A 25,771-nucleotide genomic window follows, 5' to 3' on the forward strand; every position below is an offset into this window, starting at 1 on the left:
TATAGCCATCTGTATTACGTTAAATAAAAGTTTATCCTGATACCTCCAACTCTGATTCATCAACACATGGATCATTCTAGCCCCCTCCCCTTCCTTACCTGCCAACATTTGCTTAGTGTTCACTTCTGGTACACATGGATAGCAGTATCAGAATGCATAACCTGTATGCCTATGGGAAACAACTTTAGCAGTTAGAGTGCAGTGCTTACAGGCAGTTCCTTTTACCTTTAGTCTTATGGGGCTCCGTTTATTTCCAGAGTTACAAAGGTCAAACTTTCCCCCATCCCCCACTCAGTGAGATTTTTTAAAATACATTTTTAATGCAGTTAGATTCTCTTTTCACAGGCTGCCTTCTTTCCAGGGATCCACCAACCTCCTAAATGATTTATTTTTATTTGCATATATCAAAGTTCACTCTCCATACTATGAAGTTCAGTGACATACCTGAACCAATTTTTGGTGATCCTGTAATAACAATTACAAGAAAATTATTTTGGCATAACCCATATATAACAGTGATCCAATGCTGAAATTGCTTTTTAAATTTTAAAAAGACAAAACAGTTATTCAGGACACTTCAAACATGGTAATAATTATTCTCATAGCTGATTGCTCATCAGTTCATAAAAGAGCTATCTTTTGACAATAAACTTGAATGAAATGTTTGCTAGAATTATTGAACAAAGCCTTTGTTGACTTATGAAACATTTATTGGATGTCACCTGCCTGTGACAGTGGTTGGCACTGAAGATGCCAACAGTACTGGGATCTGACCATTGCGGGACTGTGTATGGAGTGCATAGTTAGAGGTGTGCAGAGGCTAATGTGGAAGCAGAGTGGAGAGCCACCTATATCATCCCAGTGGGGCTGGGATGGGGTTTAGGAGTACCTGGACTGCAGTTTAAAGGAGAAGGTACCCAGAGGGAGGCAGAGAGTGTGAAAGAACCATTCAGGACGAGAAGATAGACTAAAATTGCCCAACGGTTTTGGTAGCATGATGTGTGTAGGAAACTACTAGAAGTCACATGTTGTTCGAGTTAAAAATGGAAGGTAGGTTTTGTTGAAAACATAAGCTAGAGAAATAGGCAAGGACCAGATAAAAGAAGGCTTGTAAGCCACAGGTTTATCCTCTGGTTAATTGGGAGCTCCTGAAGGTTGAAAGCAGAAGAGTGACATGGTCAGGGGAATAGAAAAGGATGGAGTGGAAGGATCAGTAATAGTAGACAGACAAGAGGCCAAATACCCAAACTATCAAAGAGCAGTCACTGAACTTGAGAGCTAAGAAATGACTTAAGGAGCGTCCTTGAGATGCTAGAAGTCAAGTACAGGGAGCAACAGTTTGAACAGTGAACCTTTGTATTTGAAGGAAGGTACCATGCCTTTTAAAAAGAATTCTGGGAGCACTTGGCTGGCTCAGTTGGAAGAACATGCGACTCTTGATCTCAGGGTTGTGAGTTTGAGCCCCACATTGGGTGTAGAGATTACTTAAGTAAATAAATAAACTTCTTAAAAATTAAAAAAAAAATTCTATAGAGAGGTGATTTGGAACATACAGAAGTCTGTAGGAATTTTCCATAGTCAAAAGCTATTATTGGTAACAGAAAAATTAATGATGTGGTTAATTAATACAAGGTACACAGAATGAGCAAATATGTATAAAAGGTTCATAATAAAATAGAATCCTATATACCAGGAAAACCTTAAACTAAAAGAAATTGCTCACCATTCTAGATAAATTTGACCAAGGAAGAAATACAGATTATTATCTTTTATTCAATCTATAAGGAATATTACTAGTAGAAATGATATTTTTAAAAACCAAAACAGCCTGAACTCTTCACCATAAAAATTTATCATAGATGGAGCAATTCTGACTCATAAAATTTTAAGTATAAAAATGGACCCAGGAAAAAAATAATCTCAGTAAAAATATTCAGCAAGAGATCAAACTGATAGTGGCTAACACTATGCCCTGTAAAACTTGCTAGTGACTAAAAATGGACAGGTGAATCAAATCTTCTTAATAAAGTTGAGACCTTTAGGGGCACCTGGGTGGCTCAGTCGGTGAAGCACCTGCCTTCGGCTCAGGTCATGATTCCAGGGTCCTGAGATCTAACCCTGCATCAGGCCCCCTGCTCAGCGGCAAGCCTGCTTCTCCCTCTCCCACTCTCCCTGCTTGTGTTCCTGCTCTCTCTGTCTCTCTCTCTGTCAAATAAATAAATAAAATCTTCAAAAAAGTAAAAAATGAAATAAAATTGACACCTTTAGAACTGATCCAGACAAATTGTACTCGGTAGAAATAGTGACACAGAAGCCTTTGAAAGATGATATGGATAAAAATTTTGATTGGTTTACTAAATCTTTGTTATAAAATCTACATAGAAAAGAATTGGATCCTATGATGATAATTTTAGTAACATAATAATGAAAGTAAATAAATTGACAAAGAGTTTAACTGAGGCATATGGAAAATTGATCAAGGAGTTGTCCTAATGGAGTTAGCTCTAGAAAATACCTTTTTTAATGAAAGTTTCACTCATATTAGCATATTTCTGATTAAAATGGATAGAATCAAACATCATCAGGGTAAAAAAAAATAAGTGGGGTCAAAATATCTTTGACCTTTGAACTCCCGTGAAGCTCTCTCTTGATGAAAGGGAACTGAGTTGTACACTTCTCAGCCTGGTGGTGCTTCTGACAGTGTCCAAGAATGTCTGCGTGAACAAGGGAAGCGACCCCCTTCCTAGAAGGCTTTGGCTCTTTATAAATGCTTCATTTATTGACTTAATTTGTATCACACCATCTTGTCCCAAACAAGAATTGAAGGTGGCTTAAAAAAAAAATACATACAAGGTAAGATAAACTTTAAAATAAATGAGTGAAGATATCCTAGTTGTGACAACTATTCTGATTGACCAATCTAGCAATATGTCAGGCATTCATTGCAGCGATTTCTTTTTCCATGTCTCTGGGGCACTATTAATGTCTCCTTTCTGGGAATGCAATACTGAAATTGCTTCTTTGGAATTTCTTCCCAAACACATCGGTTCTAACTGATATTTAGATTCATTCCACTGCTCCAGTTTAGTAGTTTTGAAGTAAGCATCTTGCTATGCATTTTTTTGGTCTGGACTCACCTTCTCATCTTCTCACCTCTTTGTTTGGATCCTTAACATATGTCTTCTCTGTCCCAGAGATGTCAGAAATCTGGCATGTTTCTTCTTTCTTGAATTGAATATTTCATCAAATGTTTGGACTTGATAGGATCCAAGAGACCAGAAAGATTTTTTGAATACATAAGAAACAATTAAGAGAACAAAATAGTAAAAGATACAATTAACATACCCACATTTTTTATTTTTATTTTTATTTTTATTTTTAATAAACCCACTTTAAAAGAGAGGCAGCTGCGGGTGCCTGGGTGGCTCAGTCGGTTAAGTGTCTGCCTTTGACTCAGGTCATGATCCTGGGGTCCTGGGATTGAGGGTCCCTCGAGGGAAGCCTCATCAGGCTTCTCTGCTCAGCCAGGAGTCTGCTTCTCCTTCTGCCCCTCCCCCTGCTCATGCACACGCTCTCCCTCTCCTTCTCTCTCTCAAATAAATAAAATCTTTAAAAAAAATAAAATAAAATAAATACAAGGTGTCAGTGAGGACCACATTGGAAACTGAAATCCTGTGGACGAACCACGTCACCTACCTGGTTCTCAGTTTTCCTTGATGCTATGGTCTGTGCCCCAGGACACATGCTCTCACATCAGTCTCTGCTCTCAGGGTATATGTCAAGGTCCTTTTACCTTCTCCATTACATCCTAAACACAAGAATAAGAAACAAACTGAAAAATAAATATACCACGGTGTGGAGTCATTACAAGAGGTTTTAAAACATACTGTATATTGGTAAATAGCCTAGCTGATGGATGTCCTAGTAAGCCAGAATGCCCTTAATTGATATTTCTTCTCTGTAAATAATGTAAAACCCATTTATCAAATGACTGTGCATTGCACTCCTTCCCACTCTGTGCCCAGCTCTACGCTGGGTATACAATGATGAGCAGAGACAAGACTGCCCTCACAAGCATATGTTCTAATGAGACTGAAGGCAAAAGTTACAAGAGACTCAGGAAGATAAAGAACCACAAATTGTGATGAGAATGAATAGGACAAAGGGTGAAGAGAAAGAAGAAGGTTGGTGGGATAAGACCTAGGTGCTGAGAGACGCCTCCCCAAGGGAAGTTATCATTTAAGATGAAATACAAATACTTAAGTATCATTAAGATGAGAGGCAACTGGCCAAGAGCCAGTTTTCCAGGCAGAGGGAACAGCATGTGCGAAGTGCAGGTCAGGGTGCCTGCTGGTGGAAGAAGGAGTAGGGAGGGCTTGGAAACCCTGTGGAGCCTGGCGGGCAGTTTTGTTCTTGGAGAGTCTGAAGCTTGCTTGCTAGGGCTGCTGTATGGAGGAGAGCAGGCAGGGAGGGGATGCTGCGGGAGTGGGACACCTGTTCAGGACACTGAGAAACGGGCATTCCCTAAACATACATTGCTGTTAATATCCTTCCTTCCCATCCCAGACCCACAGGAGCCCCTGGGAGCACTGAGCAGTACAATGTGGGAATGGTCGGCACGCACGGGCTGGAGACCTCTCACACGGACACTTTCAGCAGCAGTATTTCAAGAGAAGGAACCCTGATGATAAGAGAGGTAAGCTGGTATAAAAACTGTGCAGAGGAAGTGCGTTTCTTGAGTGGTTTCGATATTAGAGCTTTCGCAGAGAATGCTTACGGCTGTAGTTTAAGCCTTGTGAATGGGGGCCGGGGGCAAGGGGGACCCATGCTTCTCAATGACTGAGTGATTTTAATTGTCCACCGCCTCCTTTCCTGTATCCTTCTAAGCTTCTGCAGTGTGACTTAATTACATTAGTCCAGATTCTTCAGTAGGAGCTATGCAAATCCTAATAAAGAATTTGAGCTTGAGGATATAAAACTGGCAAATCCAGATGTTTCCTACAGCAGGAAAACAGAAATGAATGGTCTCACTCAGCAGCATCCAAGGCCTTGTTATGCCTCCTCCCCCCATGGCTTTATCCTTGTGGATTTTATGTAGAAAATTATTAGAAGTTCCAAGGAAGGGTGATTTCATCTTATCCAATTAGGTCAACATTAAAAAGGTTGTTAAGCTATGTTGATGAAAGAACAAAGAAATATGCAGATCTACTTGGAAATGTACCTTGGCACTTTGTATGATTTTGTTTTTTTAAACTCAGGCACATCATTTCAACTGCGGTGGGGGTGGGGCATGTCCTCCCACAGGCAGTGTGTCCTCACTGGGCCTGTGCCAACCGGAAGGGCTTTGACAAATCAGAATTTGTCTTCTCTTCTTTTTCACTTCATCGTCATCCTGCAAGTTTGCCACCAAGTCTTTGCCTGGAAGGAAAGTAATGGCTGGTAACATTGGACAAAAATGACTTGATGTCCCCCTGGGTCCGTGTTATCATCTATAAAATTTCATAAATAATAGTAGATGACTCATAAGATGATTGGGAGGATTCAGTGAGTTAATACATGTAAGCATTCAGTTAATGTAAACACAGTTGACTCTGGAACAACATGAGTATGAACTGTGTGGATCCACTGACGTGTGGATTTTTTTTCAATACAGTCTAATACGGTAACTGTATTTTCTTGTCCTTATGATTTTCTTAATAACATTTTCTTTTCTCTAGCTGACTTTATTATAAAAATACAGTGTATAATACCCATCCAGAATATGTGTTAATAAACTGTCCATGTTATTGATAAGGCCTCCGGTCAACAGTGGGCTACTACAGGAGTTAAGCTTTTGGGAAGTCAAAAGTTCTATTCGGATTTTCAACTGCCCCCAGGGGTCAGTGCCCCTCGCCCCCATGTTGTTCAAGGGTCAACTCTATTTTATTTTATCTCACTGTCACCAGAGAACAGAGTTCTTCTTTGACTCGTTATCACTCCCCACTCTTGCCTCTGAAACAATGTATATCATCTGTCATTCCTCAGCCAGGAGAGTTTGGGAAACCGTAATAGCAGGCTTTGCTCTCCCAAGAAAGAAAGGAACTATAGTTTTGAGATGAATAAGGCCTTTGAAATAATAATTGGCAGTAGGGCTGTAACTGGAAGAGTAGTTCCCAAAGCAACTTGCTAAAATTTCATTATATGGCCTTGCTGAATCTTTGAAGTAGGCTTTAAAGAGTCCTATCATGTAAGCCTGAAATAAGAAATGGACTCGGCTGCAGCAGTTGACATTGCATAGTGCTGGTGTATAAATCTCCCAGTGTGGTGTGTGGATAATTCCACTACAAGTGTGGACGGCAACTTGCTACTTGGAAGACTTGAGGGAAAATGTTCCGGAATGAGTTACTCTCTGACTCCAAATAAAAGGACTCTGACTTCTAATGCAGTTGAAAATTTGCTTGAGTCTTTATGACAGTCAATACCTTGAGGAAGATTATCAGGAGACACATTTTCAATTCAGTTGCCAGACATATCCGAATGGCTCCATGTTATTTAAAGCGCTCCAGGATTTTATGACCACAGCCAATCACTTTGAAAACAGCATTCACCAGTGTCTTATATGAATTTGATCTATTGAGGGCCCCAAATCCTTTTTGTCTCTCAGTTTCTAAAATTCCACCTTTCCCAAATATGAACCTTTAAAATAACAAACCTTGACTTGGAATCCATTAAAAGTACAGGTATTAAAAAGTTGAATGCAAATAAAAGTATGTCCCTGACGAAACAGTAAGAAAAGAAGAACTCCTAATAGAACTTAGCTTATAGGGTGCTATCCTTCAGTTCCCCAAGATGGACATCAAGGAGAACTCACTCATGTCAGCATTCTCACTTAAGTGGACAAGATGGTCCCAGAGGATACTGGCTCTACTACCCACAGTCTTGCCAAGATGCACAAATTTAGTGCACACCCAGGCCCTATGGTTTTCTCTCTCCCTATCCTATGGCCCCATAGGACCTTTCCCTACTCTAGTTCTAGAACCCACCACACCAGCTGTCATCTCCCACTTCATCCATAGGGACCCATCTGCTGGAAGAGGTATTCTCCCTTCCCCATGGCCCCTGCTGCCCACTTCTCACCCAGCAGATCCATGTGGGTCTGGCTCAGCCTTCCCTTTCTCCCTGAAGCCTCTCTTGGCACTCCATGGGCCTCTGTCCGTAGCATCTTTCTTACTGACCAGCTGGTAATAGGAAATAATAGGAAAAAGAACCCACTTAAAACACTTAAGGAGGCGTTGGTATCAGAGATAGAGGCATAAAAATTCAGAGGTATTTCATAGGAGGAATCCAGAGGCAGAGAGTAAGTTGGGACTCTGTGCAGGGCTAGGACCAGAAACTAAAAAGGATCAGGAGCCCAGGCAGCTTTCGTGTGCCTGTCTTTGGCTCTCTCACTGCACGTCTTTCCTTACTCTCATCTCTGCTTTCCTCGATGCCTTGTCTCTCCTCTCCCTCCTTTCTCTTTCCTCCAATTGCTCCTTTGTTCTTTCTGCTCCACAGGCCTGCTTTCTCTCTCTCTGCATGCACAAGCTCTCACTTCTTCCCACCCGCCAATTGCAAGACAGGCGCCACCTCCCACCCAGTTCAGCTGTCCAGCAGAAACTGACCAGTGTCTCTCCGCCCCAACATTAAATGCAAAAGGGAATTTGATCCTGCGTGGTTCGGGTGTCCACTCAGCTATGGCTGAGAGCAGAGCCACCTCGTATGGCAGCACCCAAAGCACCTGCGCTCTGCCACCAGGCAGCCCCCGATTGCAGCACTTAGAACCTGTGTCGCTTGGAGCAAGTCAGCTGAATTCTTTGCGCTGCAGTTTTTCCATCTGTAAAATGAGGATAATGAAAGCTAACCCATGGTGTTATCTTAAGGACTGCGTGGAATACCATACCTAAAGCATTTGGCATGTCCCAGATACATATTGTTAGTCAGAACAGCTTAGTGCCCAGCCCCATGGGAATGGTGAGGGTGGAGAGACTATAGAAATGGGCTCTGCAAGGAGGTCCTAGGGGGCAGGGCTGTTGTTCATTTATCTCTGCGTTCCCAGCTGAGTGCCTGGCACACAGAAGGTATTTAATTCTAAGGAGCTGGCCAAATAGACAAAAGCTGATGACTCAGAGTGGGAATATTCAGGGGTCACCACTGGATTCCTTCAGGCTTCTCACTGTCTGGGCCTTTTCCCCTTGTTAGCCTCTTTAGGTCTTTCTTTGATAAGCTGTTTTTGGCTTGAGGCAGAATGCTAGGGATAGAATAGAGAACCCGTGAAACTCTAAAGAGACACTTTGTGTGACTTATGCTTCTGGGAGATTGGGGGGAAATGTTAAAAAGCCTTTCAGTATTTGAACAGAAGTTAGAAGGAAGGAAGGAAAAGCTGTCCAGTACACATAAAATTGGAGACAGTGAGATGAATCAGGACTGAACCCCATAAATATCATTTAGAAGACAAAGTGTTCAGCTCTGAGAACTGGCACTAGTACCTGGATGAGCACCGGGACAGAATGAATCCAGAAAATACCCCTGGCCTGCAGGCCAGGAGCATGCTGCCAAAAAACAGAGCATGCTTCCGCTTTCCAGTTCTTTCTCAAGCTCCCTGGCAACACCCATTACATGCACCCCTTCAGGAACTTGGGGATCTGTTTCGTCTCCCCCCAAAAAGTGCCTCCTTCTGCTTTTAGCCAGCAGCAGGTACCAAGTGGTCCTTGCAAGACCAGGACAGGCTCTGGAAGGGGGAAGTCAGGCCAGTGAGGCCATGCCAGCCACCCCCAAAGAAGGAGAGGAGTGCTTCTGCCTGCCCTGATCCTGGCTCATTCCTCCATGTTCAGCAAAACGTGTCACACTCAGTAGGCACTCAGAAATGTTAGGTGAGTGAATGAATGAAAGCAAAGGCAAAGAAGGGACTCGTTTACTTAGGTCTTCTCTAAGAAACTTCAGTGAGTTGGTCGCATAAATGTTAAGTCGGGAAGCACAGTACTAGCCAGGCCTACAGGGTGGGCACTGGCTTTTAGGAAGCAGAGTTGTCTTTTAGCCCTGTATTTCTTCCCTGGGACTTTTTGGGAGGAGCCTTTACTCTCCAGAGCAGTGGTTTGTTAGGTCATACAACCCTAACAGGAAAAATTTTAGAGCACACCACATAATTACAATGTATTATTTTTTAAGAGAGAGAAAGAGCATGCACATAGAAGTTGGGGAGGGGCAGAGGGAGAGGGAGAGAGAGAGACTCTTAAGCATGATGTGGGGCCCGATCTCACAACCCTGAGATCATGACCTGAGCCAAAATCAAGAGTCAGACACTTAACCGACGGAGCCACCCAGGTGCCCCATAATTAGAGTGTATTTATTTACAAATCATGCATGTGTCCTACTGCGCATATTATATGATTATAAAATACCTTGAGAGGACATTAAAAAGGGATGCCATAAACAATATTTCAAATACTTTGCTAGTCATGATGACTTCCATTCTTTACTACACGACACCATAATTGCTTATGAGAGTTTCAATATTAATAGCAGACATAAACCCGTAGTTTCAAATAATCTGTAGATTATTTCAGTACATTCTCTTTTGTAACTCCTATCAGATCTGATTCATTAATCATTGTTTTGACCTCACAACTGACAAAGAGCCCTGTGAGTCTGGTTGATATCATCTCTGCATTTTCTTGGGCTACATGGTACATGGATTCTTAGCATTATCTCATCCCAACCTCTTCATTTCAGCAATATTTTAGGTCATGGGTGTGTGTCTTGTGGATTTGTGTCTTGTGACCTGGTCATATAATCTGCAAGTCCCGTTAACTGGTGTGCTCACACGCACACACACAAACACGGCAGAAGGGGACCGTGCAAATGCGGACCTTGGGTGCTCAGCCCCTCCACCTCCTGTCTTCTCCCAGGGAACCCCCACATCCCGTGTGGCCCTGAAGGCAGAAGCAAAAGGCCCCATGGTCAGTCCATATGCTAAATAGTAACAAAGTTTAACTTCTTCTTTATTTTCTTAGTAAAATAGAAATGTGGAGGTTATCTTCCCACACACCCCAACGGGTCCATTTGGAGACCACTGTGCCTGTGCTATATGAGGGGTGACATCACTCCATGGCCTTTGCCCTCCCTCTCTAATCCCTGTCTAATGCTCCCCATGTGTTGTGCCCCCACCCCAGACATCTGGAGAGAAGAAGCGATCTGGCCACAGTGACAGCAATGGCTTTGCTGGCCACATCAATCTCCCAGACCTGGTGCAGCAGAGCCGTTCCCCGGCCGGGACACCAACTGAGGGCCTGGGGCGTGTCTCCACCCATTCCCAGGAGATGGAAGCCGGGACTGAAGTAGGTGCTGGGCAATAGCCTCCACAGCTCTGTTCTCAGCCCGTGGGGGGGCGGGGGGTGAGGTGGGGAGCCGGCTTCAGGAATGAGGCTTTGCTAAGCTCCTGGAAATGTGTTTGGTTTCTACTATATAACTACTTACGCAAATACTTAAATGGAGGAAAATCACAGAAGCACAGCGGTAAATGTTCTCAGAGATCGTCTGGCCCAAAACCTGTTTTTACAGATGAGAATATTGAGGCTCAGAGAGGTTAAGGGACTTGCCCAAGGCATACAACTGGTTTGTGAGAGATTTCTGTAGAACTGGGATTTCCTATCTCCCAGGCCAGTGCTAGAAACTACAGCTTATAGACATCCCAAGGCTAAGTTGAGATTCATGTTTACATCAATTTAGTCAAACTAAGTTGGACCTAAAATGAGGTTGAAATTATTTGTTAAATGAAAGATAAAAATAGATAGGTTCGCCAAGCATTCCTCTTCCTAAATTCCAAATTGAATGGGAAAGGCAGAACTGAGATATTATCTTTCCTGTATAGAAATGGCCTGAATAAATCCAGTCTGCTAGGCAGTGCTCGTAGGTGTGGTCATCCAGGCTTGACCGGTGGTTGAGTTCGTGGTGCTTGGTCATGTTTCATGAATAGTCCTGTGAGTCACACATAGGCCCTGAAGCTAATGAGGAAGCATATGCACTGGAGTTTTTGATGCTGTCCACACAGTTTTCCTGATACACCCCTTGGATTCTATAGTTACTGAGCAGATGAGCTTTGTTTAGCCCGAGGGAAGGAACACAGAGGTGTACTGGAAGGTGCAGCATTTCCTCTCGTGGCGTGGCTTCACGCGGTGCAGGCAGGTTTTCTCTGCCTGAACACCTCTCGCGGTACCAAGAAGAAGCCCATGGGATTGGACTCTGGTTCAAATTCTGCTTCTGCTCCAGCTCTAAATGGGAATATTAGTACCTGTCTCACCTCCTTCACAAACTTCTTCTAAAGATCAAAGGAGAGAATGTACGTGAAAGCTCCAAGTGGAGCTTGACTGTATGTTCGGGATGAAATGCTGCCATGTGGACATGCTGACTTAGTTTATTACCAGTTGGGTAAGCTTTTCTTCAGACCATGTGGTCAATATGAGGTTGTCTTTACTTCAAGGGAGAGATGAGCTCTGTCACCACAGTCATCTTACCATATTGTCCAAAATGTAATTTGCTCACTGAAACTCTTACAGTCTGACAATTAATGGGGCCCTAGCAAAGGCCCCATGGGTGAGTAACCAACCAAGACCAGGAGAAGTTGGAGAGAGAGGCACATACTTGGACTCGGGGGTTAGAGTGTGAACAGCTAAACAGATGGAAGAATCTGTTATCATTTTAAAGCCCAAGCAAAATATTCCTGGCATTGTTCATTCCTGTAGTATTTATCTGCTTTTCTTAATCCTCTTGCATATCGATTAGTACGGCATGGGGAGCAGCACAAAGGCCTCCTTCACCCCCTTTGTGGACCCCAGGGTATACCAGACATCTCCCACTGATGAAGATGAAGAAGATGAAGAATCATCAGCTGCGGGTAAGTTAGAAGGCCTGGATGTTTTAGTAACAGCTTGGTTTTCCTTTCTGATAAGACCTGATAATGAAATTAATTGTTGGTCCGGTAGTTTGTTTTTTTTTTTTTATGTTATGTTAGTCACCATACAATACATCACCCATTTTCGACGCAGTGATCCACGATTCATTGTTTTCATACAACACCCAGTGCTTATCGGTCTAGTAGTTAAGCCGTTTTCTGCTTAAGCCCTGCCTTAAAGGGAAGTTGTGTTTTGTTTTGTTTTGTTTTGTTTTTATTATTATTATTATTATTATTATTATTGTAGGATTTCTAAAACAATTTCTTTCTCTCCATTTTTTTTTCATCTCTTCTATTTTGCTTCTGGTAGGAACCCAGAGGTATCCAGGGGCCCTGGGAAAAGCTGTTCCTCAGAGACCTCCAAACTTACCACATACTTCTCAAAAGCAATTTCTGGGTACAATGCTGTGCACGCAGTAGACACTTAATAAGTGCGTGTCGAGTTGTGTTGGGTTCTAGGTGTGTGCTTCCTACCGCCCGGGTCTGGCTGATTTAGAGGAGAGTCATGCTTTCTGGACTTACGCAACTCACTAATCATCCAGGGAAGCTTAGGCCAGTTTTTCAGCTGATGATACGGAATTTTAAAAAGTAAATCTTGCTGTGTATGATATAGGAGATGGTGTGTTCAATTTTGTGAGATGAGTATCTATTCTCTAAACTACCCAAGTCGTATCCATAAGTCTGTTTTACTAATGGATAAAATAGTGCTTCTGTGAATGACTTATACTGTATTCTACTTTAAAAAGTGTATAAAATATGCATAGCTGCAGAGTTTCTCTGCCTTTTCTCTAATTCCCACTGAACAGGGAGAAATGATAGTGTTCTGAAGTGCCTTCTCCGTATCTCCATTGCTTATTTTTTAAGATGCCAGTGACTTCTCCGATTCTTTTTCTCAAAGCTCTGTTTACTAGCGAACTTCTTAGGCAAGAACAGGCCAAGTTCAATGAAGCAAGAAAGATTTCAGTGGTAAACGTAAACCCAACCAACATTCGACCTCATAGCGACACACCAGAAATCAGAAAATATAAGAAGCGATTCAACTCGGAAATACTTTGTGCCGCTCTCTGGGGTAAGTGCTGCTTTTTACCGCTTACTAAGAGATCAACCCTCAAACCTTAAAAGCCTGTGGGGCTTACCATCTGGAGAGCAGTAGTTGAATCTCGGTGTCAGAGTCCCCACACAGGACTGTCTTGGCCTCAGGAGGGATCAAGAGCAGTTTTACATGGAGCAAGACCTGATGACCTAACGCCCAGGATAACAAGATCAGATTCAGAATGACCTCGTCACATAATAGTGACAGGCTATCAAGTCAGTAAGAGAATAAGCTACCACTTACCACACACCCACCATGTGCCCAGCACCATGTGATGTGCCCCACACTCTGCCTCTGTGACCTATACAATATCCTGCAAGGGGAGGAAAGGCATCGCCCCCATTTCACAGCTGGATAGCCAGCCTCGCATCTTTGAGTGAATTGTCAAAGGCCAGTAGTAGCAAGACAAAACTTGAAAAGGACAACAGATGATGAACTTTCCTTTCTAGTTCAAACAGCAACCTGCAGTTCCTATGAAAATGATGCATGGGTTTTAGCTGACGTCAAGCTCAGTTTAGGTTGGGTGAGATTCTATCAAAGTCCTGGTCTGTGTTACTGCAAATGTCACATATCGATTAAGGAAGGACGTGGCCCCTCTGTATCCACCTAAAATACTAAGCCTAGTTTGAGGCGCCACAGTTTTATAAGGGCAAAAGCATTTGAGATGTTCGTAGAAGTGGATGAAGGCCGGGAACCATTTCGTGGGAGATACGATGGAAGGAGTAAGGCTCTGTCCTCTGGAGAAGAGACGGGAGACAAGATGGCCATGTTTAATATGGAATAATTTATGGACAAAAGAATAGACATTCATGTCACTCAAAAAATAAATGTACAAAAGCAAGAGAAGTTAGAGAGTTACCTGTTCATGAATATAGTCCCACACAGTGGACCCTCAGCGTGTGTGCACGTATGTGTGTGAGTGTGTGTGTGTTGCAGGGCAGGTGGGAGTTAATTTGCATGAATTTTTAGGATGGCAGCTATCTAGACAAGACCACTTACCTGCTAGAGCTTTTGTAATAGGGATTCGTGCACGGGAGATGGGCTGGACCAGATTTAGATATCTGAGTGGTGCCTTATAGCCCTGCAACTCTCAGGCTACTAACACCTTCACTTGCATTGGCCTGTCATTTCCCTGACAGACAGCAGAGCCTTGAGGGTATGAGACATATGTAAGCTTTGGTGTGAGAAGGAGGAAAGGCTTTTCTTCCAGTGCGGTGTGGAAATGGGGCACTCTGCCGTATGTTGAAGGTGGGTAGGCTAGAAATCCCTGCGCGAACAGGGGTGGGGATGAACTTTGGGCGTGTCTCGAGGTGGGATTTATAGAGAAAGCCAGGAAAGGGATGGGTGTTATAGGAAAGGAATAAAGGCTAATTGTGCTGGCGTCACAGCTGTGCCCAAGGCTTCTCGTGAGAAGGACTCTATACTAGTGGTACATGGCCAGATGTAATGGATGCTGCTACCACTTTATAAAAGAAAACTAATCTTATTACCAGAGGGGCAGTGATTTAATTACCGTGGCAGAGCCTCGACCTCTTCACTCCCTACCGTAGTACCTACTTGCCCATTAGTTTATATTAACAAGGCACGGTTTCTTAGGTTTCACAGGGACCCCAGATGCAGAAAGGCTGAAGCATATAAAAAGTCAGTCTTGGGGTGCTCCTTAAATTTGCAGGTGTAAACCTCCTGGTGGGAACGGAAAATGGCCTGATGCTTTTGGACCGAAGTGGGCAAGGCAAAGTCTATAATCTGATCAACCGGAGGCGATTTCAGCAGATGGACGTGCTAGAGGGACTGAATGTCCTGGTGACTATATCAGGTATGTTACCAGTATGTTCCAGGATGACCGAGACCCCTGGGTCTGCACAGGTGGGAAAGGCCATCACCTCAGTCTTGAAAAAACAGCAAGCTCTGCCCTCCCTGGCTAACAGTGACACAGTAAATTATAGCAGGATAGCCAGAGCGAGATCACCCCTGTTTTGTAACTCTGGAGATCCTGACCTCCGAAGGGAAACCTCTCTCCTCTGTATGATCTCTGAATCAGGCAGACGTACCACAGAGGCTGTTTGTTTATAGGCCTTTAACCTCTGCCGGGACTCAGCAAGGAGCTTTTGAAGTCTGAGCTCTAGTCATTGCTGCCTACTCCTGGGTGGAGACTATCAAAACGTAGACTTTGCAGAGTGGAGAATTTTGTAAGCAGAAACTTCTCTGGTCTCTTTTCTCTCACGAACTGTTCTAGCTTATACTCCGTTGATGTTTCAGCAAGTGCAGCTGGCCCATTAGGTGGCTGAGTCTGCAAAGAGATTGGGATGTGGGAGTTGTTACAGCTACGCCCTGCAGCTTTCCGGTTCCCAAAAAAAGAACTTTAAAAAAATACGGACACAGAAGTGAAGACCTTATTACTTGACAAGTTTTCAGTGTAACCTGAAAGAGTCTGTGTTTATTGAAAGTTCTTTGCTTTCTGATGACGTTTGAAGGAGTTTAATAAATAATATCCCCTTTCCCCCCTGGCTTCCCATCCCACCCAGTATGAAACATTAGAACCATGATGGGAAGAACCCAGGATGCACCCCAGACCTGTGGGTCAGAATCCCTGGGAGTAGGGCCCAGGGATCAGCTCTGAGTGCTCAGAGTTTCATCTCTTTTTATTCTCCCCAAAAAGAGCCAAGTAGATTCTTCTTGTATCATCATTTGATCTTAATTTGGTGTAGCCTTTTTTTTTTTCTCTTGTTGATTGCTTGCCTGACTGCGGTCCCACCAAATCACATTTAAAACATACATCTGCCACTCACCTACCGAAAGTGGAAATGATGCCAGAAAATTCACATTCAGCCTTCATTATGTTGTGAGTGACACGTTCCCATTCTTAAAAAAGTAACCATCTCCTCTTACCATGAAGTATAGATGGGGAAAAAAGAACGAAAATAGGAGCAACTGGCCTCAGATCTGCATTGGCGTAGAAAGGAGCAAGCACTGGCCTTTCTGGCCCTCCTAGCTCTTAGGATCCATTCCGGCCTTGGACTGCAAACAGGAATCACAGCTGCGCAGTGACTCCCTTCATTGATGAACGCACTGTCCTGTCAAATCCAGTGTGCAACGCTTTAATGAATTTTCTTGTTCTTATATATATATCACATCTGTAAAATATAAAACATCCTTTGCTGCCTAAGAGAAGTCAAGGGAAAATAAGTACCCAAGAAGTATAACCCACAGGCCTAAATGATCACTTAGGAATAACCACCTCCCCACCCCACCCCCAATAAAGGAAAAGCCACCCCAAGGAACATTTTCTTATCTGGTACTCAGATAATCTCACAGAGTATATTGAATTTTGCTCCTGTGTCCTCCTCAACATTTTTAAGATGTTTTCTTATCGTTGAATTCCTATTCCAGAAGCGCTTTACCAAAGGGAACTTTGTTTTTTCCCAAGTGCACATCTTTGGTTTTTCCCAAGTAAACCTCTTTTCCTCTACTATTTTTGTTTGGTATTTCTTTCCGTGATCTCAGAATCATAGATGTGTCCAGGGTTCTCTGCTGAGCCTGGTTTGCCTTCATTGAAATTGTGTCTCTTGTCTCCTTATAATTCTTTTCTGTTAGTCAGATAAAGTAAAACTACTCACAGCTGTCATCTTCAAAGTAATCGAGGAGGTGAATAAGAGGCTCCCATTGACATACGCTGTTAGGTTAGAAGGTGAGGGGAAGACAGCCACATATAAGCATGTTAAAATTCCAGTTATCAACATTCCTTCATGTGATTCGATCTAGAATGTTTTGGAACTCTGACCAACTCTTCCTTACAGAATTAGGTCTTGACACTGCCCTTTCCATTGAGAAGAGAAAGAGCAGCTTGCTCAAATAAGAAACTGCCTGAAGGTAAAGACAAATTATAAAATGGTGATTTGTCCAAAACACTTGGAGCTGTTGGCATAGACAACAATTTGATGTTGCTGGGGACACTGGTTATTGTGCCTTCACACACCTACACAATTGTAAATAGAATAAAAATAAGTGAATAAAATAAAACAGAGATGGGGAAGGACTGAGAGAAAAGGTTGTCACAGGGCCTTGAAATTAGAGCTCTTTTATTTCAACAGGAAAGAAGAACAAACTACGAGTTTATTATCTTTCATGGTTAAGAAACAGAATACTACACAATGACCCAGAAGTAGAGAAGAAACAAGGCTGGATCACAGTCGGGGACTTGGAAGGCTGCATACATTACAAAGTTGGTAAGTGTCAAGACATGGAATTGTTTACTCAATCCTAATTATTCAGTTTAAGTGTCATTCCATTTTTTTCTGGTAGGTATTGATGATGTATTTGTTACCAGTTTAAGATGTTGTTAGAACTTTAGGTATACTTGCATTGTTTCCAAAATGTCAGATTGATGAAGTTCTAAGAGTGCATTCAGACTAAAGTCCTATGCTCCAGTTTAAACATTTATGTCCACTCTCTCCCAAATACCCATTAAAATGACAGTGAAGGAATAAAAATGCCATAAACCCACAAGGACAAAGGGACCAGAAGAAGAGAAACCAGCAAACAAGAGATGTCAACAGAATTGAACAAGAATAGCTGGATGATGCGTAACTAACCTAGATGAGCAGGAAATGCTGACTTCTATGTCTGCAGTGAGGAAAGTCATCAAAATCAATCCAGCCACTTACAGAACCCAGAAAGGCCCAAGGTCTGAAGCTCCTGAGATGGAGGTATACAGTGGAACTGAAAACAGAAGGATTATTCGAAGGGTGATGAGCAGCAAGTTCTCTCCCACTGCAACAGAGGATGAAAAGTTGGCACAGCCAATCTGAATTGTGGGAATATGGAATTGCCAGGATAGACAGACAGACACACACACACGCACATACACATACCCTACTTCCCCTGTTTAGCTCCTAGAATGTTGGCAGCCATACTTATATACCCAAGCAAGAGATTGAAAGATTTGTCTTTGGAGAAACTAAATAGCCAGAAAGAAAAGATGTCCAGGTACTAATATTTGAAGTGCCATGGAAAGCTTGCTATCTAACCATCTAAACCTGAAGCCCACACCTGTACCAGATATGGGGACATCCACTAATAGGAAGGAAACTTAAACAGAAAGAAAGAACTTTAAAGGAAACAAAGATAATGAGGAGTGGAAGAAAACTAAAAAGAAACTGTAATAACTTCAGAGAGATTAGAAAAACTCTTTCCAGAAGAGAAGAATAGGGACCATTACGAAAAACAGTTGGAAAAGGTCAGGGGAGGTCATTCAGAGAGCAAGAAAAAGTTCTTGGAAATTTGAATATATTGGCAGGGATAAAAAGTGTAGTAGATGTATCAGAAGATAAAGATGAGGCATCTTCTAGAAAGTAGGACAAGAAGAAAAGGAAAGGAGACAAAAGTTAAGAAAGCAAAAGGCTCAGTCCAAGTGCTTCAAAATCTAAGTAACATGAGTTTGGAAAAAGAGAAAATAAGAATTGGAAAGGGAAGAAAGTATCAAAAAAGCAATGTAAGAAAATTTCTAGAACTAAGAACTTAAAATCTCAAATTAAAAGGACTCATTGTGAATACCCAGTATAGTGAGTGAGAAAGAAGACTCACAGGAAGATATATTAACATAACATTTCAGTACCCAGGAAATGAGGAGGTCCTTAAAGCTTCCAGATTATAATTAAATAAATAAACAAATAGTTTATATATTAGGTGGCTTGAGATTTAGCAGCAATACTAGAACTTAGAAGATGATGGAACAAAGCCTTCAACTAGTATTTTATAACCCATCTGTATGAACCAGGGTTCTCCAGAGAAACAGAACTAATAGGATACACACATACATGTGTGTGTGTGTGTGTGTGTGTGTGTGTGTGTGTGTAAGAGGCATACATATATGTGTGTGTAAATATACTCTCTCTATATAAAGAGGTTTATTATAGAAGTTGCCTCGCACAGTTATGGAGGCCCAAGATCTGTAGTTGGCAAGCTGGAGACCCAGGAGAGCCAGAGTCTCAGGCCCAATCTGAAGTCTGGAAAAGACCAGTTTCCCAGCTCAACAGTCAGGCAGGAGGTGTCTTCTTACTCAATCTTTTTATTCTATTCAGGTCTGTAATCAACTGGATGAGGCCCCTCCATACTGAGAGGGCATTCTGCTTTCCTCAGTGTACCCATTCAAATGTTAATATAATCTAGAAAAGCCCTCACAGACACACCCAGAACAATGTCTGACCAAATATCTGGGCACCTTGTGGCCCGGTCAGGTTGACACATAAAATTAAACATCACGCCATCAAACCATCAGTCAACTTTGAATGCAGTATGAAGACATTTTTCAGATGTGCAGGGTCTCACAACACTTATGTTCCATACACGGTTTCTCAGGAAACTACTGGCCGATGTAGTCCACCAAAATAAAGGCATAAACCTAGGAATCCAGGTAAAAAGTGAAGAAAATACCCAGAATGATGGTGAAGGAAATGTGGGTGCCAACTCTGCCATAGGCCTAGAGAGAAATCGGTCCAAGTAGAGTGGGACAAGGGAGTGTTCTAAGAGGGGTGTCTTCAGGGAAAATAAAATGTCACAAATAGATTACCTGACACATTTGACTGAATTGAAGGCATTTACAGCACCAGCAGAAAGTCCGTGTGCTTAGAGACAGATGTATGGAAAAGAAGGAAGTGGGGGGAAAAAAGATGAAAGACAAGAAAGAAAATGTAATTGTGGTGTGCTATATGCCTCAGCTGTGAACAACAATCATTTCAACATGGGATCTTGATTTAACCAAAAATTTGAACTATAACTGTATTAGCGGTGTGGGGGAGGAAGAAACGTGTGTGTGAGAGAGAGAGAACTAGAGAGAGGAGATGGTTCTAAGAGACTAAATCCTTCCCATACTCTCAAGTCAATAGATAATACCTCCAGCAGAAAAAAAATCAAGAAATAACATTATAAGCATGTTATTTAGAAATATGGAAGTAAATAACCAAGGAAGTAGTTGAAAGTATATTAAAGACAGAATATGTAAACAGCAGGGGCACACTAAAGAAAAAGAGCCCAGGGAGCAAGAATTTTGTTCATTGCTGCGGGCTGTCCAGTTTCTTTAGGACATGAGTATTGTGTTCATTCAAATATTCTACAAAAGAAATGACTGCCACATGTACTGTGTTAGCCTGTTCAGGTTGCTATAGCAGAATACCATGAACAACAGGCATTTCTCACAGTTCTGGAGCCTGGGAAGACCAAGATCAGGGTGCTGGCAGACTCAGTGTCTGCTGTGGGCCTGCTTCCCGGTTCATACACAGCAGGTTTTTTTGCTACAACTTCATGCAGTGTATGGAGAGAGGGATCTCTCTAGGGCGTTTTTTATAAAGGCACTAACCACTTTTAAATCCCTAATAATTGGAATTCAAATTTGGATAATAAGCAAATGGCCACCTTTACATCTCTACCCATTTGCTAATTTTTCTACCATTTGGCCATACCAGCTCTCAGCTTCTAGCATGTGGGTGACTGTAAAAGCCAGGGAGGGGAACATGAAGGTGACTATGCAGGTTCTTATAACAATGAATAATTCATATCTAGACCTAGCGATTAAAGAGAATCCTAAGCCTTCAGATGAAGAAAAGAAGCTTCAGTATAAAGCAAAATGCCCCAAGTATTCTGCAGACCGAGTGCTTTAAAGAAAGTTCAGTCTGTATCAATGAGCAAATCTCCCACTGAGAACATAATGTGTATTTACATATGCAAAAAGCTGAATAAGTTGGTATACCTTTTTAATTTATAATTTGTCTATTACAGTTAAATATGAAAGGATTAAATTCCTAGTGATTGCCTTAAAGAATGCTGTGGAGATATATGCTTGGGCTCCTAAACCGTATCATAAGTTCATGGCATTTAAGGTAAGCGAGCGCGCAATTACCTAAAAAAGGGTTGTTTTTTTTTTAATTTTATGTTCGCACCAGTTAACAAAGTTGTCTGTCTTGCACATCGACTAGGACCAATTCTACTATATATAATAAACCCCCTTTAAAAGTAGAGGAGCTCTTAGGCTTATTATTCCAAAAGCAAAGACTAAGCACTAATACATGCTATAAAATTTACTGGGGGTGGGGGATGAGTGAATGGGGAAAAAATTGGGCTGTGCCCTCCTCCATATCAGGTCTACAAATCATTGTCTCCTAGGGGCCTTTAGTATGGGATGGCTACTGGGCAAAGCACTAATTGTGATATTAGGCAGTGTAAGTCATCATAAAGGCACTTAACTAGGGTAATCTCTGATACGTCATCTCAAAAAGGCAGACCAACAGCAGTTCCAAATCTCAAGGATGAACCATGTCTCCAAATCTTGTCATCCTTATAAGCCTTTTGGGGTAGAGTCCCGACAACTCGCATAATGCGCATATATCCCCAATTATTGGACTTCTCTGAAATGAATACTGAATGTAGTTCCACAAGAAAATGGCTTAGTTTCTCTGCATTCTGCTTTTTCATTTTGGACCTTATCTGAGCCTGTACCCACCATGGTTGGCTTGGTCACTCATGACACTCAGCAGGAGTGGGATTAGGATATGCTAGTATGATGGACCCCAGCTCATGAAAGTTGACTCCCAAATGCCAGAAGGACCGTACGTACAGGCACTTGGGTGTTTCCAGAGCTGCAGACTTTATCCAGAGCCCACGTGAATTTCTCTTCTGTCCCCTGTCTCTCTCTGCCTGTGTCTCTCGTTTTCTTCATAGCACATTGGCCCTCACATTTTCTCCCCATCCTTGTGACTTTCCTCTTCCCTTGATCCTTTCTGTATTCTTTCTGGCCACTTATGCCATGTGAGGGCAGAAGCTGCCTTGGGAACACCATGAGGCACTCTTTGAGGCTGTCTTGTTCCCCCTGGTGCAAGGAGCTCATTTGTGATGTGCTCAGGAAGATAGATACATCAGGGGAAATGTTCTTCCTCCAGAACCCCACTTTTATGGAGAGAAAGTGTTGGAATGTATTAGGTTAGTAATAACACTTAAGGGGTGACATCTAAAAGCTGAAGCGGTGCTGCCATTGTGCCAAAATCTGGGGCCACAAAAAAGTTTCTCAGTCAAGGTCCCGTTCTGACTCTGGTTCGGAAGTTACTGCCATCAGTTTACCAGTCAAAATGCATGAAATGGTGCAAAATGCTGTGTTCAGTCGACCACGCCCAGCCTGGCAGGAGGGCAGCATGAAAGCCAGGACTGGAACAGGAAGGACGGGAGCTTCCCCTACCGTGAGACTCCGTTAGCCAAAGCTGAAGAAAGAGGGCTCTATTGGGTGGCAGTGACATTATAGCTGAGTAAATTGTGGTTTCGCAAATTCTCTCCCAGATGTCAAGGCCCAATAAAAGTAGACTGTGCTGAAATAATGGCAAAAGAAAACAGAGGAATGCCTGGCAGCTAGTTGGGGCTTGGGCTCTGGATTGAAACACATGGAACCTTGGTAAACTTGGGTAGAGCTCTCTTTTTCCTTGCTACTTAAGCTGAACTAGCCTATGTAAGCCATGAGTTTTGTGATGTTCCAACCTCCCCCCCTTCTCTATTGCCCAAACCCAAGTCTCAGATCTCAGCAGTACATTTAAAGAAGGTGCCAATCTGATGTCTACTCACTCATTGAAGGAAAATCAGAACCAGAGTGTGCCCGTTAATTCTGAACAGACTTAGCACAGAGCTGGTCCAGCTGCCCACCCCAGGCTGTCTCTGAAAGGGTCATGGCCATGCAAGGGCCCAGCTGTTCCATGGGAAGGGAAGGAGCCAGAGAGGTGGCTGGGCCTTCTCCAGAGAAAAAAAGGCCAGAAATAAAGAGGAAAGAACAGCAGCACCCGGATGCCAAGTTCTTCAAGGATAACGACACTGTCGAAATTGGCAACTGTAAACCTCTTCTCTGCCCTAGAGGACAAGGGGTGGAGAAGGGGCCACAAATGAGTGCTAGACCCTTCCTCCTAGAGCCAGAATACGAATAGAGCTAAGCTGAAAGAGAAATCTCTTGGCTTTTCAGTGTAAGAAAGCCAGACATTAACTTCCACCAGGCTGTGCTAAAAGAAACAGTGATTAAGATAATCTCTTTAAATGATGTGGACACTCATGGGATGTTTTTTAAAGTCTTTTGCAGATCTCCAGCACAAGCCACTGCTTGTTGATCTCACGGTAGAAGAAGGTCAAAGATTGAAGGTTATTTTTGGATCACACACTGGTTTTCATGTAATTGATGTTGATTCAGGAAACTCTTATGATATCTACATACCATCTCATGTAAGTTCCTGAGTTCTACAACAACGCATGTAGAAAAGGGATTTGTTCTTGCACATTTTTAGTGGAAGTCATGCTAATTTCTGTTAATCGGTACAGCAGATGCACTATCAAGGCTAAAAGCCTTCACTAAATAGACAATGCTTTTAATACATAAAACATGTGACTGTAATTGATTTTTACGAGTGCTTAAAACTAAGTAACCCATAACAGCAATTCTTTGCCATTTACTAGATATGTTGTCTTACTGGACTTTAGATTCAAATGTGTATGATGTTTCTCCTTTGGGGCATAAATTGTGTATTTTAAGCAAGAGTACAATAGACAACTTCCTATTTTCAGTTTTTGAAGGGAGATGGGTTCATGTGACTTGGGAAGTCTGTGGTCCCCTTTTGCTGTCTTTGTTGCTCTCTTCAACTTGAGGGGAGTGTTGTGTAGTAGAATCAGACACTGGAGGCCTACCCTGGCTCTAGCCTGTGTTTATTTTGCAACAATGAGCACATTAGACAGTCTCTCGAACCCTCAGCTTTCCCATCTGTAAAATGGGGATAGAAGTCCCCATTCCAGAGGGTTATCATCAGCAATAAATGAGGTAATACCTCTAAGGTACTTGGCACAAGCCCCTGCAAATTGTCGTATGAACATTATAACACTGGAACACTGCCTAAAACCTGACTGTCAAACAGAAATACGGCGCCTGGTGTCACTTATTAGGATGGGTGCAGTGCAAGTCATGTTTCCTGCACCTGATCCCAAGGCTAACATACAGTAGACACCGTCAGGAGAGTCTGAGGCCTGATCTGTTGCCAGTTGGTATTTTGAGAGTTTATAGGCTTTACTGCAAAAAAGCTCGATGATTGAAAAAAGTTGTTTCAGTACATCACACACACACACACACACACACACACACACACGGTCTCTCTCACACACGCACACGGCATTCACTGCTGCGTCCTAGCTTTCCACACATGTGTGTGCATGTGTACACAGGACTCACAGCTCCCGTTCTTGGTGAGGTGACTGGGGCATCACTGTGATCATCCTCGGTCCTCTCATTTCCCCGCCAGGCAACTAGCGGGCTGCCATGTCAGCCTCAGCCCGGGGACCCCAGCAGCACTGCATCTCCCCTCCCACAACAAGTCCATCTACATTGATTCCAATAAAATGAGTGGTCATTTTAAATGTTTTTCTCAATAAGCCATTAATTTGGATTATTCTGTTATTTAGGCACCCAGATAGTCTGTGTTGTACGCTCAGAGCCTATTTGGTAGGCGTCTCTTTGGGTCCCACCTTTGACCATGTTTAGGCTGTTTCCATCAGATTCAGCTGGTTTGCATTCCCCTCGTCTTTTTTTAGAAATAGATGGAAAACAAGTGATTTTTTTATTGTCCGTGAGACATGTGCGCAAATCCCAGTTCTACCACCAAATACCAGTGCAGCTTTGCTCAGTCTACATAACCCCTCTGACATGCAGATGCCTCGTCTGTAGAGGACGATATCTACCACAGGGAACTGTTCTAAGGACTAGAAATGATATATGTAAAGAGCCCAGGGCTCGGCACATAGTCGGTGTTCTATACCTGTAGTTGTTTTTAGGGAACAGGTCAATTGGATTCTCGACCTAATGCCTAAGTCTGTATTTGTATAGGTATTTGACAGGTCAGTGGTTAAATTAAGCAAAGCAAAGCAAAATGTCAGTCTCTAGAATGAAAATGGTGGGTGGGGGGAGGAGGGAGGGGATCCTCTTTTTTGCGATTCTTAGAGATGAATAGTCAAGATGCTGTTTTATTTTTAAAAAGAATAATGCCTGGCCTTTCTTTGTCTCCCAGATTCAGGGCAATATCACTCCTCATGCCATTGTCATCTTGCCTAAAACAGATGGAATGGAAATGCTTGTTTGCTATGAGGATGAGGGGGTGTATGTAAACACCTATGGCCGGATAACTAAGGATGTGGTGCTCCAATGGGGAGAAATGCCCACGTCTGTGGGTAGGTTAACCATTCCTTATCTCCTTCAGCAGTTACACCCCCCAAATGAAACGAAAGTCAAGAAATGTGAAACAACCATTTGATTCCACAAAAAACAAAAAAACAAAAAACAAAAACAAACAAACAAAAAAAACCAGTCTGTGAATAACACTTGTAAGACTTGCTTTGTCTGTTTATCTCAAGTCGTTTGTCATTTTTGTGGTTAAGATGTGAACAGATGCTGTGAGTTATTGCCCATCTAATGTTTTTAATGCAGTTTTGGAAATTCCTTTTGACAGCCTACATTCATTCCAATCAGATAATGGGCTGGGGCGAGAAAGCTATTGAGATCCGGTCAGTGGAAACAGGACATTTGGATGGAGTATTTATGCATAAGCGAGCTCAAAGGTTAAAGTTTCTATGTGAAAGAAATGATAAGGTAAATCCGTTTCAACATTTGCATTAGTGTTTGCATTTTAAGAGACCACCAGGTACCTGTGAAACCT

At 42.6% G+C, this 25,771-nt stretch overlaps 1 protein-coding gene across 6 annotated transcripts in view; it reads left to right on the plus strand.

Moving 5' to 3' along the window:
* TNIK (TRAF2 and NCK interacting kinase) overlaps nucleotides 1-25,771 on the plus strand; it is a 380,604-nt gene that overhangs the window by 347,516 nt on the left and 7,317 nt on the right. For all 6 annotated transcript variants that reach the window (XM_073897348.1, XM_073897355.1, XM_025878953.2 and 3 more), the window contains 10 exons: nucleotides 4,567-4,696; nucleotides 10,188-10,352; nucleotides 11,797-11,908; nucleotides 12,864-13,034; nucleotides 14,731-14,874; nucleotides 17,150-17,284; nucleotides 20,832-20,932; nucleotides 23,151-23,300; nucleotides 25,127-25,286; nucleotides 25,565-25,704. In XM_073897348.1, the coding sequence (XP_073753449.1) occupies nucleotides 4,567-4,696; nucleotides 10,188-10,352; nucleotides 11,797-11,908; nucleotides 12,864-13,034; nucleotides 14,731-14,874; nucleotides 17,150-17,284; nucleotides 20,832-20,932; nucleotides 23,151-23,300; nucleotides 25,127-25,286; nucleotides 25,565-25,704 (1,408 nt within the window). The remainder of the gene's footprint in view (nucleotides 1-4,566; nucleotides 4,697-10,187; nucleotides 10,353-11,796; nucleotides 11,909-12,863; nucleotides 13,035-14,730; nucleotides 14,875-17,149; nucleotides 17,285-20,831; nucleotides 20,933-23,150; nucleotides 23,301-25,126; nucleotides 25,287-25,564; nucleotides 25,705-25,771) is intronic.

This window comes from Callorhinus ursinus, unplaced genomic scaffold (genome assembly GCF_003265705.2).
Source record: "Callorhinus ursinus isolate GAN/ISIS: 27379988/994484 unplaced genomic scaffold, GSC_fseal_2.0 scaffold1, whole genome shotgun sequence".
Lineage (NCBI taxonomy): Eukaryota > Metazoa > Chordata > Mammalia > Carnivora > Otariidae > Callorhinus > Callorhinus ursinus.